Genomic DNA, 14,489 nt, shown 5'->3' with positions numbered 1-14,489 from the left:
CCCTTCTTGCTATAAGGACATTTCTTCATCGAACAGTTCCCGTTGCTGGTCCCTACCTACTTACCCGCACGTTACTGTCCCAAGACTTGTAAAAGGCCTTCTTACCGAGTTCAAAGGTCTTAACAGACTGGGTGTGTTGGGGTAGTAGAATGGTGAAGAGGATCTATGATCGTGGTACTATAGTCCAACCCTCATCCTCAGCCTTGCCGGCGAATAGACTTCCCGACGAGGCTAGATATGGTTGATAATCATTGGTTGATGCCTGTTACAAGGCTTTGCTGATATAAAGTCTGACTCATTATCTTCACGTGTTATAATGCTGCGATTGCAAGCATCCCCGCAACAAGCTGCGTGACGCATCTTTGGAGAAAAAATTGTGGACTGGCTGGGACATTGTAGGATCTTATCAGAAAAAGAAACCACAGTTCAAGCCTCATAAAAGAAAATTCTTGCACACTATAAGCGGAAGCTCCGATTCACAGTGAATCCGACAGCAACTTGAGCTTGCGCATTACTGCTTTCCAAGGCTCTGCAGCATGGCAAATCCCGCTCCCACCCTCCTTTGGGGAGGACGCTTCACCGGTAAGGAGAACCCATGGGACGAACATATGATAGTACATCGAAAAGCACAGTTATGCTAACTCCAATGCTACGTCTGTCTAGGGGCGATCGATGACCTTATGTTCAAGTTCAACGAGTCTCTCACATTCGACAAAGCACTCTGCAAAGCGGATGTCCAAGGCTCCATCGCCTTTGCCAAAGGACTCAACCAGCTCCATCTCCTTACGGACGACGAGCTGAACCAGATCGTGTCGGGCCTTCAGAAAGTCGCGCAAGAATGGGAGGAAGGGAAATTTGTCATTGACACCAAGTCGGATGAAGACATACACACAGCAAACGAGCGTCGACTGGGAGAGTTGATCGGTTCCCAGATCGCGGGCAAGCTACACACTGGACGCTCTCGCAACGAGCAGATCGCGACCGACATGCGACTGTGGGCTCGAGACCAGCTGGCAGGTCTGGCGGAGTCGATGAAGGGGGTCCTGCAGACTTGTGCGACGCAGGCCAAATCTTCCCTCCCGATCCTGATGCCGGGCTACACCCATCTACAGCGCGCCCAGCCAGTTCGCTTTTCGCACTGGCTGCTAGGCCACGCAAATTTCATCCAGGGCGATCTCCAGCGTCTGGAGGGAGTCCAGGAGAGAGTGTCATGCTGTCCCCTGGGCGTTGGTGCGTTGGCTGGGAATCCGTTCGGCATCGACCGCGACTTTCTTGCCCGCGAATTGGGCTTCTCGTCTGTCCATCAGAACAGCTTGGCCGCCGTGGCTGACCGAGACTTTGTCGTCGAGATCCTCCAGTGGGCGAGTTTGTTGATGGTGCATCTGAGCCGGCTCAGCGAAGACTTGATCCTCTTCTCCACTGCCGAGTTTGGCTTTGTTCGTGTTGCCGACGCCTACAGCACCGGCAGCAGCTTGATGCCGCAGAAGAAGAACCCGGACAGTCTGGAGCTGATCCGCGGCAAGGCAGGGAGAGTCATGGGACAGGTAAGATTTAGCCTGCTTGTTCTGTTTTGCTTTTTTGTTTTCCCTTATCTCTATTCTCGCTTTTTCTTCTATTCTATCGATACTGACGTGCACCTTGGCACAGGCATCTGGATTCCTCTCTACCCTGAAGAGTCTTCCGACGTCCTATAACAAGGATCTCCAAGAATCCGTTGAGCCGCTTCTGGACTGCGTCAAGACCGTCTCGCAATGCCTGACCATCATCCAGGGCGTGCTGGGCTCGCTACACATTTTCGGCGACAAGATGAAGGCTGCCTTGACGGCTGACATGCTGGCCACCGATGTCGCCGATTATCTGGTCCTCAAGGGTGTTCCGTTCCGCCAGACCCACCACATCGCCGGCGCCATCGTCCGCAAAGCAGAGGAAAAGGAGGTGTCCATTGCCGAACTGTCCCTCGAGGATCTGAAACAGATCTCGCCGCTCTTTGAGGCGGATGTCGTCGAAGTCTTTGACTTTGAGAGGAGCGTCGAGAAGAGGTCGACCACGGGCGGCACGAGTCGCAGCTCCGTGTTGGCTCAGATCGAGGCCATTGAAGCTCTTGTCGGGAAAAGCTCTTGAACTGGTAGTTCAATTGAAGCGGAGGAGAATTCTCTGTGTGATTGAGAAGATTGATATTATAAAGCTTTTCGGTTTGCTCTTGTCTATCCTCACAAGGCCTTTTGATTTGAGCGTGGAGACGGGAAAGAAGGTCAAAGGGAGGTATTTGAGGGACTGCTACGCGGTCGGCGAATTCAGTTGAAGCGACCAATCTTCCATGTTCGCCGGCTAGGCCCAGTTCGTGGTGTCAATCCGATTTCTGCCCGGTGGTATGCGTCGTTCAGAAGACCAACGCATAATGTTTGACTGTTTTGTACAGTTCCAAATGGGAGAGAAAACAGGAAAAGGGGGTTGTTCGTCGGCTGGACTTGGCCTTTCGTCCTGCCGGTGATGATGGATAGACAAAATATGAGATAGTTAGACAGTATCTTATCAATTAGAACTGGGAGTTCGTTCGCGAGAAGTCTCGACTTTATGTTCATGATCACATAACACTCAATGGGCATGCAGATATTGCCTCAAGTGCTCCTCTCCACGTCGTCGATGCTCTGTCTAGAAGTACTCCCTGGCGGAATCAAAGGCTCTGCAACCAGAACCCCGAATCAATGTTGAAGGCGAGGTATCAGAGGACGAGGGACATGTTTGCTTTGCTGGTATAAGGTTGATCGATGTTGATCGATGAGTACTATAAGACTATAATTCATATACTATATCAACACTACTTTGATAATGTCGGCTTTGAATATCAGATTCGTTGACTTCTTCGTGCCGAACCCCAAAAGGACAAGCATGCATGTTGGCTCTGTACACTGATACTGCCTGAGGACAGTCCTACCGATCAGGTTCAGGACCACCTTCCCAACCTTCAAATCTCGCATTGCCACTGACAACCCTCATTACTCCTCGGCGGTTGATGTCGGCGTCACCTTCGAAATTCTCTTCGCCCACTCGGTCAGCTTCCAGGTCGTCTCTCCACATATCATCCATCATGGCCTGGAAAACTCTAGCCGGGTTTCGTGCTGGCGTAATATCACCACCACCAGCGCCGGTCTGCTGTGCCTCTATCCCGTGCTGGGTGAACAATGCCTCTTCTCTCGTGATCATTCTTCGCAGCCGCATCCCCTCTGCCCGTACGCTGCGCCGCAGTTCTCTGTTTCGTCTCTCACGAAGACCTATGGCTCGTACGGTAGGGCTCTGTTCGCCTTCCCCTAGATCCCACTGTTGTCCCTCGACGTTCACTGCGGATGCCGACCCTACTCGAATCCTGCCCGGTGGGGCTGTGTAAGCAGCATCGTGCTCTGTAATGTATGGTCCCCTCGCCAGATCTGCCGGAGTTTGGGGCTGGAAAGTGGCGGGAAGCGATTCATTATATACTGAGAACGAGTTGCCATCCAGATAGCGATGCCTGTGGCTTCGTGGTTCTGTCCGCGGGAACGCAATGGCTCTCCTGATGGGCGTTGGCGTCGCCGGTAGGCCAGAGGAAGTGGAGGGGCCGTCATCCGGTGGGGATTCCTCTACTGGAGAAGCAGGAAAGACAGGAGGCGAGCTCGGCATATCTTCGACAGAGCCTTCCGTATAGCTCCGGTGATGCGTCCAAATAGGCAGAGTGGAATCCGAGCTGGATAGGCGTCGAGAGGCCGAAGCGAAGCCTTCACGGACAGTTGGCCGAGCAGGACCGATAGACTGGAGTGACTGCATCCGAGGGGTGGCTGAAAGTGGCTCTGGTAGCACAAAGGGCATATCATCGGACAGTCCGCTGACCGAACCTCTCTGAGCGTTTGTACTGTCCAGTGATATCTGCCTCATCTCCTCGACAACCCAGTCGGGCAAGCTAGAATGACCATAAGCCTCGTCGAGTTCAGACGATCCATCCGGCTCAACGGGAGTGCGAGATGTGACAATTCGAGCGGGTGTACCATCACCTTCCACGCCATCTGCTGGGGGGCTTTCTTGGGACGCTGCTGTCGCAAAGCGAAGCAAGGAGCTTTTACGAGGGGCGTGTTTGTTGACTTGCATGGCTGGGACCATGGACACAGGCGAGACGGACCGCCCGTCCGACTGACGAAGTTCAAAGTCTTCATCCTCTTCTGGTGATTCAGTGAGCTCCGTGGACTGCCGTCCTGGACGACGAGATGAGGTCTTCACGGATTCTGAGGATGAGGGAGGCTTGGAAGTTCGGCTTTCTTGTCCAGTTTGAAGCGACTCGGCCTGCGCAGAACTTTGACGCCGTCGGTAGGCCAGTTCAACGGTGCTAGAACTAAGAAGCAGCTCATCATCCACACTGATCCCGGCCGCCTCTGAGATCGCTCTGCGGTGGTCCGCAAGATACCGAATAATGTCATCCCTCTTGAAGCCCTGTCTCAATAGGCCGTGGTAGATCTGAGCTTGCTGTAGGTGGAATTCGACATCACTCTCAGACAAAGAGATACTGCTTGGAGGTGGATGGATCATCCTGAGAGAACCTTGATAGGACTATCTTTCGCCTGACTAACCTGCTGGTGCGTGAGAGAGCTCGATGCTTGATGACTCGAGAGTGGTTAGCTGGAGGCACTGCCCTAGCACAATCAACTTCATTGTTGTCTGAATCTTCACCTTTTGTGATGAGGAGCAAGAGCGATGTGCGCTGTTTCGTTTGCGACATCTTCCCTTGCTCTATCATCACAATGTACCAGACAGAAGGCAGCCACCGCAATGTAGAACGCCATAGTAGGAATAGTAGTTCACACTTCACTCGGCGCTGTTCACTTACGCTCCTCGACCTATCCCAAGCCCATTCGTCCTCCTCACACCCACCTTGTATGACATGTTACAGCCTATACTCCGTTGCAGATACTACTTCGCAGAGGTAAGAGAGCCCGATGCACCCGTGGTACCGAGATGGGATGTGTAGAGTGGTAGAGGGTATGGTCTGCTGGTGGATCGATTGACAACATTCACCATAAGCTCCACAGCAATCTTGGGTTAATCTGCGCCGAATCCTCCTGCGCAGGTTGAGATGACTATGTTGTTGGGGCGTGAGGTGGACAATTGTCGGGCTAAGCCGAGACATTCGAAGCAGCACCGTTGAGCTCGCAGGTCCAAGTTGGATCTTTCAGAGAGGAAAAAGGATAGTCGATTGTTGCGTGGGCTCGAGACGAGAGACGCGGAGAGAGATAGAGAGTGAGAGAGACGAGGTCGGTGCTGGCAGTGACTTCGACTTGTCTATTTACGGCGATCCTCATCGTTTGGCACCAAGCCCTCCATCTTGGTTTCGCTGCAGCCAACATCCTATCCTCCGCTACCGACCACTGCTCTCCAACCTTCTTTCAACATTCACACGTTCGCTATCGTTTACGAGCTCCTTCTCTCGACCTTTGCAATCCTCGGTTGCGAGTAGTTGATCTGACCGCGCTCACACCCTTGGCTCCCGGGGATTCTGAAACCATTCCAACTTCGCCCTCGAATTCTACCCTGCCCTCCCTTACCCGGTCGACGTGAACACCGGCCGGTCTAGCAAGGAAAAGGAAGACATGCACTGATCGGCTCAATGCCGCAAGCAATGAACACTACAGCGCCTTTCCTATAGGATACAGAACGTCCGCCAAAAGACGCTCCCTCGAGCCACAGCCCCGGACGTCATTACACATACCGCACCAAGCCACGACGGCCACGAGTCTCGAACCTGAACAATCATGGCCGACCTCTCCCTTGGCCCGTTGAGGATTGCAAATCCAGACGATGCCTCTCCTGATACCCCGTTGCAACCGCAGCAATCAGTCTCCCAATTCCCCAGAATATCACCATTAGTCGATGCCAATGGGAGGACAGATTACCTTTCCGCCGAACCCCAACGATCTGACAGCCCTGTATCGCCTCTGTCATGTTCTCCGGCCGAAGAAGCGACATCTCAGGTAGCAGCGGCGGCGAGCTTTCCCAGTGCTACATCGTCAACGGCAAATCAAGCCCACCGGGGCTCGGAGTGGCCGTTACAAAGACAAAATATCCCCCTTCCCTTTCAAGATCAGGAACAAGCACAAGTCCCTCAGTATACGACTATGGTTCCTCAGAACTCGCAAGATCCGCGATCGAACGCTACACGACCCGGTTCCGCCTATTATTCGCAGATGCCCGTCAATGGAACGGCGAGCAACGGGGTGTCTCGACAAGCCTCATACCGCATTCGAAATGACGGGTCGGCCTCGGCGGGCTTTCCTCAACGGACATCCTCAAAGCGCACAGGAGTCGGAGATGTAGCCGGTGTAATTTCAAGAGACGACAGCCACACCGAAAGAGCATATGGCCCAGGGCAGCAGTACACTCCCGGCAATGCTCCTCTACCTCCCAGAAAAACATCCCGAGGGGTGGCAGGTCCCCGAATAGGGGGCAGTGCAACTGGGAACACTGCACTCTCTACCACGCCAAAATCAACGCAGACGTCCTTGTCAACCTCACCTTACAACATGGAAGACCGTCCTTTAGCTAGTGCCGATGATTGGCAGGAGCGCGGTGCAGCAGTTGGAGTGAAGCGGGAGTATGATGCAGAAGGCCGACCCGTTCTCAAAGCTGTCAAGAAAGGCGTGAAAGATTTCACCTTTGGCCAAACTCTGGGCGAGGGTTCTTACAGTACTGTCTTGGCTGCCACAGATCGTCAGAGTGGAAAGAAGTACGCCATCAAAGTGCTCGACAAAAGACATATCATCAAAGAGAAGAAAGTCAAATACGTCAACATTGAGAAGGACACACTCAATCGATTGACGGATCATCCCGGTGTCGTGAGACTTTACTACACTTTCCAAGATGAAAGGTCGTTATACTTTGTTTTGGACTTGTGCCCGGGAGGTGAGCTGCTTGGTGTGCTCAAACGCATGTCGACCTTTGATGAAGAATGTACCCGGTTCTATGGCGCCCAGATACTGGACACAGTCGAGTACATGCACAGTCGAGGGGTGATACATCGAGACTTGAAGCCGGAGAATCTCTTGCTGGATGAGAACATGCATATCAAAGTAACCGACTTTGGAACAGCGAAACTGCTTCCTGAAAAGAAAAATATCGACGGCCGACGGGACTTTGAACCAGATTCGAATTCCGAAGAGACGAGAGCTAACTCGTTCGTCGGCACGGCGGAATACGTGAGTCCGGAATTGTTGATGGACAAGAATGCTTGCAAGGCCAGTGATCTGTGGGCATTTGGGTGCATTATCTATCAACTCCTAGCAGGACGCCCGCCGTTCAAGGCTACCAACGACTATCAGACCTTCCAAAAAATCATCAACCTCGACTATGAATTTCCTCGAGGATTCCCAGAGCTGGCGCGGGACCTTGTCGAGCGTCTGCTTGTCCTAGACCCTCAACGGCGACTATCTCTCGAACATGCGAAGAACCATCCGTTCTTTGCTGGCGTACAGTGGGGTCGTGGCTTGTGGCAACAGAAAGCGCCACGATTGAAGCCCTACGTCCCGCCGCCAGCAGCTCCGATCAAGTTGAATGGCACCAGCTCTCAGGACGCTTATCCTCCAGACGTTCCCTCTCATAGTACACATTCCACCATGTTACCTCCAAACAATCAAAAACCACATCCGAGGATCATCACGGAGCTTCCTCCACCCAGTCAGCTGGACATCGAATGGTCTCCCGTTCTCACAAGGAACAATGAAAGGATTTTGAAACTAGGGAACTTGTCCGTTCTGTCCACACCAAATCCCCACAGCCCGCACGGGAACGAGGGAGGGGGCAAGCTTTCAAGGCTGTTTGGGGGAAGCAACACGAAAAAGCGCCAACGTCTCGTCATGGTCACCTCAAGTGCACGCATTATCATTGCAGCCGCTGGTGGAGAGGAGAAGAAGTCCAAGCTGGATATCTCACTCTTGTCTCCCGGAGTCGAGTTTTCCAGCGCAACGGACTCCAAGGGGGTGACTCAGTGGATTGTCGACACGGTAAGTTTGATACACGGTGCCAGCATGGCAGCGGCTGACGGTACGATAGAAGGATAAGCACTACGTCTTCGAGGATCCTAAGCCGGCATCCAATGACCCCACGGCAACTGCTGTGTCCGCCCAAGAGTGGTTGGACACGTTAGCCCGTGCTCGTGACATAGCAATGCAGAATTCCAGCAACAACTATTCAACCGACGACACTCTCACCTTGACCTCGTCGGCTTTGTCCAGTCATGCGAACACAATGAGTCATTCCACTGATCTTAGTCCGCCCTCTGCGAGCCACGGACATTCTGGGCGAGCAATACTGCACAAGCAACATTCCGGTGGCGATTCCGAGTCGCTCAAAGGACGAAAGCGATTTAGCAAGCGACAGTCCAAAAGCGGGTTGACTGCGGTGTTTTGAGATTTCGTACGGACAATGTCGCAGCTCGTGCAGATGCATCATTTGTGTCTTGCCTTGTCTTTTTCTCTTCTTGAACCCTGTTTAGCATAGCGTTGCGATTGTGGACGATGGTCAGCATGGCGATTGGTGAGGAAAGAGCCTGATGAGGATAAAACAAGCCCTTCTGCTGGAGCATGTTTGGGATTTGCATTTGTAGGCAATGCCATTGAGGTGTAGACAGGATATATTGGCCGGAGCAGCCCAAGGTGATGGCGTCCGTTGATGAAAGGGAGGCATAATCACCCGCCTCCGCCGGAAAATCGAATGAATGATTTGAGTGGTCGAATGATAGTCTGGGTCGTAGCGTTGCGGGTTGGCCTGGTGGTAAATCCATCAAGACTCAACCCTGGTTTTGCTATGATATGTCCAAGTGACCAGGCAGAACCCTTGTCGTTGTGATAGCTCTGATCCAGCTTCAAGCCACGACTGGCTGTCGTTGTCTGGACCTGCATCCAAGCTAGATCCCAAAATGGACTTCGTCTGCTCCTTCAGCGCCACACCATCGTCCCACGGTACCAGCTGCGCTTGTGGCCTCTTCAGCCTAGCCCTCCGCAAGATGGAACGCGCGAGGCGGAAAGGCGTCGAATTGCCAGCTTGCAACCGGACTTCACTCGGATGATGGTACCTATCTCGATGGTGTAAGACGCGAATGCCTACAGAGAACGGGCAGTGGTGCTGCAGTTTAAGGAACCTCCCCAACTCCAGCCGACGCCCGTCCAAGGTCATCGAAGCAGGTAGCCTCTGCGGAAGGGGAGGCGCGTAAACTCGTGGTGGGGAACACTGGTATACGCAGAGACATTTGGAACAGCGAAGGCAGTTCTACTTCGAGTCACCGAGGCCGAGTACCACTTTTCGCAAGACACTCACAAATCCAGAGGCCCATGGATCACGGCGTTACATGAACCAACTTCTGCCACAAACGATTCAACACGCGCGGCCCTCGACGTCAATCCAAATGGTTTCACGAGCGGAGTTGGCGGATCACTCTCACGCTGTGCCCTCTGTCGGTTCTCGAACATCCCGATCTCGACATCTCCACCATCATCGCGGTCGGTCGCATTATGGTGGCACTTCCCATACCTTGCAGAACGAATTTCCCTTCTTTGTGCAATCGGGGGATGTGGAGATATTCTTGACATACGATGGACAAGAGAAAAAGTATCTGCTGCACAGGTTCACATTGGCGCAGTTCTCTGGGTTCTTCGAGGCGAGCATCAGTGATGAATGGTCCCGGAGCCAGATCGTCCCAAATGTCCCATCTTCGCGGCCGGATCAGGCCCTAAGTGCCATCGAGGAAGAGTCATCTCGAGTTAGCTCGACTCCAAGACCATCGGGATCACATGCGCTGCCAGGATCGCCTCCGAGACCGAGATGGAGGTATGAACTAGACTGGGAGAACCTTGAGGACGACGATGAGCCGATCCTAGTCCAAAAGACACCGGAAGGGTCTTTGTTCACACCTTCTCTACCGCCACCCCAGTCGCAGCCGCGACCACGACCTCAGGCCCATCACTCCTCCTTTTTCCGGTCAATGGCTAATTTGACCCTATCCCATAATGGACCGGCATCACAATCGACCGCGCAACTTGCGACGACAGTTCCGGACCCCACCATCACGAATCCTCTCCTACGAGACTACGATAACTTGTTCCGCATCTTCTACAACTTTCCGCCCGTTCTGAATTCGACCAACATCGCCGCAGCTTACTCGGAATGTAAGGCTCTACTGTCTCTGGCCGACATGTATGATGCGCTCCCAGTGGTTGGACCACGAGTCGACCACCATCTTCTCCGCTTCTCGTCTCGGCTGTTTAAACAGATAGCAAAGTATCCTCCTTCATACCTGAAGCTCGGCTATCTGGCGCGGAGCCGCATCATCTTCTCTGAAGCTCTGACCCACGTGGTAGGACAGTGGCCTGCCGCCTTGCCTTACCTTAAGCCTCCCGATAATTCTGGCGGGGGTTATGAGGTCCCACAATCGGTCATTGATCTGATCGAGGACAAAGTTGACGAGCTGGAGGAGTTGAAGCAGAGAGTCGAGGCGAAGCTCTTCAGACTGACACTGACAACAAGTCGAGGTGAGAGAGTCAATCCGGGCAACGACTATCTCGGCTGGCTTGCAATGAGTCTCTGGCGGCAATGGTTGGCCGAGAACACCACGCCGGAGGTGCGTGGGATTTTGAAGAATGGGCCAGCCTCGCGACCGGGCAGTGCTACTGCGAACACAAACGTGCAGCCGCTTGGGCCACCGGGACCACCTGGGCCACCGCCTGCTTCAGGTACAGTTGCCCGGAATCCAAGTCAACCTTCCTTTCCGCTGGCGTCGCCGTCAGCCGTCAACACCGGCCGGATTTTTACGATGATAGCGTCTCCGAACCCCGAGAACTTTTTGCCTGATGAAGAGCTTAAACGGTTTCTCAAGATCAAGCCGCCCGGTCAGCCAAGTGCACCGGCGCTGTATACACGAGAGAACCTACGACGATTTGAACGAAAGATCGATGAGATCAAGAACGTCGCGCGAGACATTGTTAAGCCCTTGACCCGGAATTGTCTCGAGTTAGATTTGAGGAGTTTAAGCGACGGTCAAGGGGGTGGTTTGGGTTACTTGACATGCATGAGGTGTGAAGAGGGGGATTTGCCTTGGGATATATGACTGTGCTGGACTGTGCTGAGGAAGATGCTGGATCATTTTCTACGTCCAGGACGAAAGTCACAAACCTCATCACCCTTCCGATATGAGGAGCGCACGCTGAACAGACCATTACATCGGCAGAGGTATGACAAGCCCGTGCAATGGGTACGTCTCCTACAATTTCTCCGGTGTCATATCACGAACTCAATGCTCTCTTACCGTCGCATCCACTGATATTTCAGCTTGCCCTCTTCAAGCATACTTGATGGGATGCCTCACCTGTGGTTTGTTAAGCGAGATACGAATACCCAGCACCCAAGTTTTGACAAATTTCTTCCGGCTTTGACCCTGAACAGCATTGTTGTTTCTGGTTTTAATATGCTTTTGTTCGGCATTACAGCGACAGCGGACGACTGTACAACCTTTGGGCTGCGGATGTCATCCTAACGTCGAAAATGAGGCCTCACGAAATGATCTTGATAATACGACCTAAAATGAACCTGGACGAATTTCCTTTTCGGGTATGATGGATATGCGTGTCTGATGAGCGATGGACATGTGTTGGATTTGGCGCTTTGCACCATGTTGCCCTCCTGAGTACTCCGTGCCTTGATCTGAGCTCATATGTGTCCTTCATGATCGAGCGACTTCGAGATATTGGTGTGAACAATCTGGTATCGGTCCTACTCTGTGTCATCCTGAGTCTTAGTGGCATGGCGATTATAGTCGGATGTCACGGTCATCTGGGCTGCCTGGTCTTTCCGTCAGCCGGTATTCTGCGGTTGCAGCAGGAGTGACAAGAAGGGCGCGAAGGCCAGGATCGACATCATGTCTAAGAGGCCAGACAAAAGACCTTGAAGATGTCGAGGTCGGGTAAACGTACCTCTGAATAATGACCCGATATACGAATGACTAGTATTATGAAGCCGCGAATATTGAGCTCGGGGACATCCAGGGTCGCCTCAGTTTGGGCCTAACGCTGTTGTAGTAATAAGTAGGTATGGCTGCAGCATTCTCCAACTTGTACAATTTGAGTAGTTCAAGCAGAGGCTCTACCTATCTATCATGGTGGTGGTTGATAATGTCAGGTTGAAGGAATATATATTGTTGTCTGACATCCATTTTGCTACCGGAGGTGCTCTGAATTAGCAGACAAGTGCTTCGTCAGACAAATTTATTTCTGGCTACGTAAACGTCGCGTTTCTGCCACCTCAGGAGGTTCAAGCGCCTGTGTCTGCACTATACAGAACTCCCAGATCCCTTGGAACACACAGCGACATTGCACGGTAAATGACAAATACGGCCGTCCTCCAGACTTCAATTGCTCCTTTGATGCACCGTCACTATCACCTATACTTTGCACCGGCATGAGACTCCACCTTCCATGCCATATCTACCGTGACAAGCAGAAGCAAAGTGAAGGGGAGTAAAGAAGGGCGTAGAAGAGTACCAGGCTCTCACCCCATCGCCTTCCTCGAGACGCTCATCCTCCCTCCGGTACTACACTACAGCAACAACCGAACGAACAAGCAACTGAACAAGAACAATGTTATCCTCACTATCGCCCTACCTCTCGAACCCGCGCCAATCGCTTTCCCAAGTCCTCAATTTCGCCCTCGTCCTCTCCACGGCGTTCATGCTATGGAAATCCCTCTCGGTGATGGCCGACTCGCCGTCCCCGATCGTCGTGGTGCTCAGCGGCTCGATGGAACCGGCGTTCCAGCGCGGTGATTTGCTTTTCCTGTGGAACCGCGACCAGACCGCCGAGGTGGGCGAGATTGTCGTGTATAATGTCCGTGGGAAGGATATTCCGATCGTGCATCGTGTGGTGAGGAGTCATGGCAATGTGATAGGACAAGCGGACGGAAAGACAAAAGCGAGGTATGTTGTATTCTGCCGGGACAGACATTGTGGCCACCGAATCTGCAGAGAGTTCCCACAGCTAACATATCTCTATCCAGTGCTTCTCCCAAACTCTTGACGAAAGGCGACAACAATGTTGCGGACGATACGGAATTGTATGCGCGAGGACAAAGCTATCTGGACCGCCAACACGATATCATCGGTAGTGTGCGTGGGTATGTGCCTGCGGTGGGATACGTTACTATCATGTTGAGTGAACATCCGTGGTTGAAGACGGTCATGTTGGGGATTATGGGGTTGATGGTGATTCTACAGAGAGAATGAAACTGTGAGGCTTGAAAAGAATCAGAGAGAGAAAGAGAGAGAGACACTCTTTGATCCGTTCGCATTGAATGGCTGTGGCCTCTGGGCTTGGAGCGGCAGTACTGTGCGGTTCTCTGCACCGGTCTCTATACAGCCTATCTGAGATCCTCTGTGCCTCTATGCATTTCTTCTCAGCGTTCTTTTTGAACCAACTCTCGCGTGGACTAAAAGAACGCGAATCGCTGGCATTGTTGGAAGAAGGACGACAATACCGTACTGGAGAAAAGCAGTCGCAGGCTCGAAGGGACTCGACTTCCTGTCGTCTCCGTCATGCTGCACTGCAGCAGTATGATGATCGTCGATGGACAGCTTTGCTCCAGCCCCAGTTCACTCTGCCTCCAAGCGGAGATACAGACGACACGACACGACGTGCCGCCGGACTGCACAATGCATGGGAATGGAAATGACCTAGAGGGATATCCTCGTTGCGTTGGGGGTGAGGGGAGGAATGATGGTTGAATACGGCCTTATCTGGACGCCGCATTCTACAGCGGCCATGGTCCCCTTATCCCTTTCGGACCGGGACCGTCCAGGGCGTAGCCGCAGAATGGCCACAAGGTACATCGTACCCCTGTAGTGAAGGGCATGAACATGAACACGCAGCCACAATGTTACATCTGATAAATCATAGCTGTGATAGTGCTGACCATCGATCATGTAAGCGAAGCAACCACGCCGGATATATTCTACTGTGTTCGTACTCTGTTCATGGATGCATGGCGGGATGGAGAGAGTAGCAGGAGAACCATTGGGACGACATTTTATGACCAAAGGGCCCCATCCGTCGTGGTGGCATCCAACCGCTGCCTCCATCCCTACCACTGAGCAGCAGCCTCCTCCTCAACCCTTGTTCTTCAGGCTTATTCTGGTCTCCCGTTGGCGCCGCATCGGGTTCCTCGAGCTGAAACCCCCTATGATAGAGTCAACAGAGATCGGTTTAGCGTCGGCATGGCCTGGCAGTGGTTGGGTTGGGCGCGGGAGTCGACGAGCCTCAGCGAGCCTCAGCTCCCCCCACAGACTGACTGCGTACGAGTAACTCAAGGTAAGAAGGTCATATATGGTGGGCTGCTGCTTGACCTCTCAATCGTTTGTTCTCGATGGCAGGCTTGCGACCCTATTTACCTCCTGTACGCATTGACTGTCGATACACCCCTCTCAGTGTTACGGAGAG

The 14,489-nt window shown here is 52.8% G+C and overlaps 5 protein-coding genes across 5 annotated transcripts; 4 read left to right on the top strand and 1 right to left on the bottom strand.

Moving 5' to 3' along the window:
- Positions 1-536: 536 nt before the first annotated feature.
- On the top strand, positions 537-2,121 carry A1O1_04880 (argininosuccinate lyase; the record flags this gene model as incomplete). The annotated part of the gene is made up of 3 exons (XM_007725769.1): positions 537-582; positions 664-1,544; positions 1,648-2,121. The coding sequence occupies 3 exons, from the start codon at positions 537-539 to the stop codon at positions 2,119-2,121; spliced, it is 1,401 nt and encodes a 466-aa protein (XP_007723959.1).
- Positions 2,122-2,931: 810 nt separating this feature from the next.
- On the bottom strand, positions 2,932-4,551 carry A1O1_04879 (uncharacterized protein; the record flags this gene model as incomplete). Its single annotated transcript, XM_007725768.1, has 1 exon — positions 2,932-4,551. The coding sequence occupies one exon, from the start codon at positions 4,549-4,551 to the stop codon at positions 2,932-2,934; it is 1,620 nt and encodes a 539-aa protein (XP_007723958.1).
- A 1,220-nt stretch (positions 4,552-5,771) lies between these two features.
- Positions 5,772-8,421, top strand: A1O1_04878 (AGC/PDK1 protein kinase; the record flags this gene model as incomplete). Its single annotated transcript, XM_007725767.1, has 2 exons — positions 5,772-8,015; positions 8,065-8,421. The coding sequence occupies 2 exons, from the start codon at positions 5,772-5,774 to the stop codon at positions 8,419-8,421; spliced, it is 2,601 nt and encodes an 866-aa protein (XP_007723957.1).
- A 994-nt stretch (positions 8,422-9,415) lies between these two features.
- A1O1_04877 (uncharacterized protein) lies at positions 9,416-11,113 on the top strand (the record flags this gene model as incomplete). Its single annotated transcript, XM_007725766.1, has 1 exon — positions 9,416-11,113. The coding sequence occupies one exon, from the start codon at positions 9,416-9,418 to the stop codon at positions 11,111-11,113; it is 1,698 nt and encodes a 565-aa protein (XP_007723956.1).
- A 1,525-nt stretch (positions 11,114-12,638) lies between these two features.
- On the top strand, positions 12,639-13,279 carry A1O1_04876 (signal peptidase I; the record flags this gene model as incomplete). Its single annotated transcript, XM_007725765.1, has 2 exons — positions 12,639-12,973; positions 13,054-13,279. The coding sequence occupies 2 exons, from the start codon at positions 12,639-12,641 to the stop codon at positions 13,277-13,279; spliced, it is 561 nt and encodes a 186-aa protein (XP_007723955.1).
- Between the last annotated feature and the right edge of the window lie 1,210 nt (positions 13,280-14,489).

This window comes from Capronia coronata, assembly GCF_000585585.1.
Source record: "Capronia coronata CBS 617.96 chromosome Unknown acBCG-supercont1.4, whole genome shotgun sequence".
NCBI lineage: Eukaryota > Fungi > Ascomycota > Eurotiomycetes > Chaetothyriales > Herpotrichiellaceae > Capronia > Capronia coronata.
This window is presented reverse-complemented; position numbering and strand designations above follow the sequence as displayed.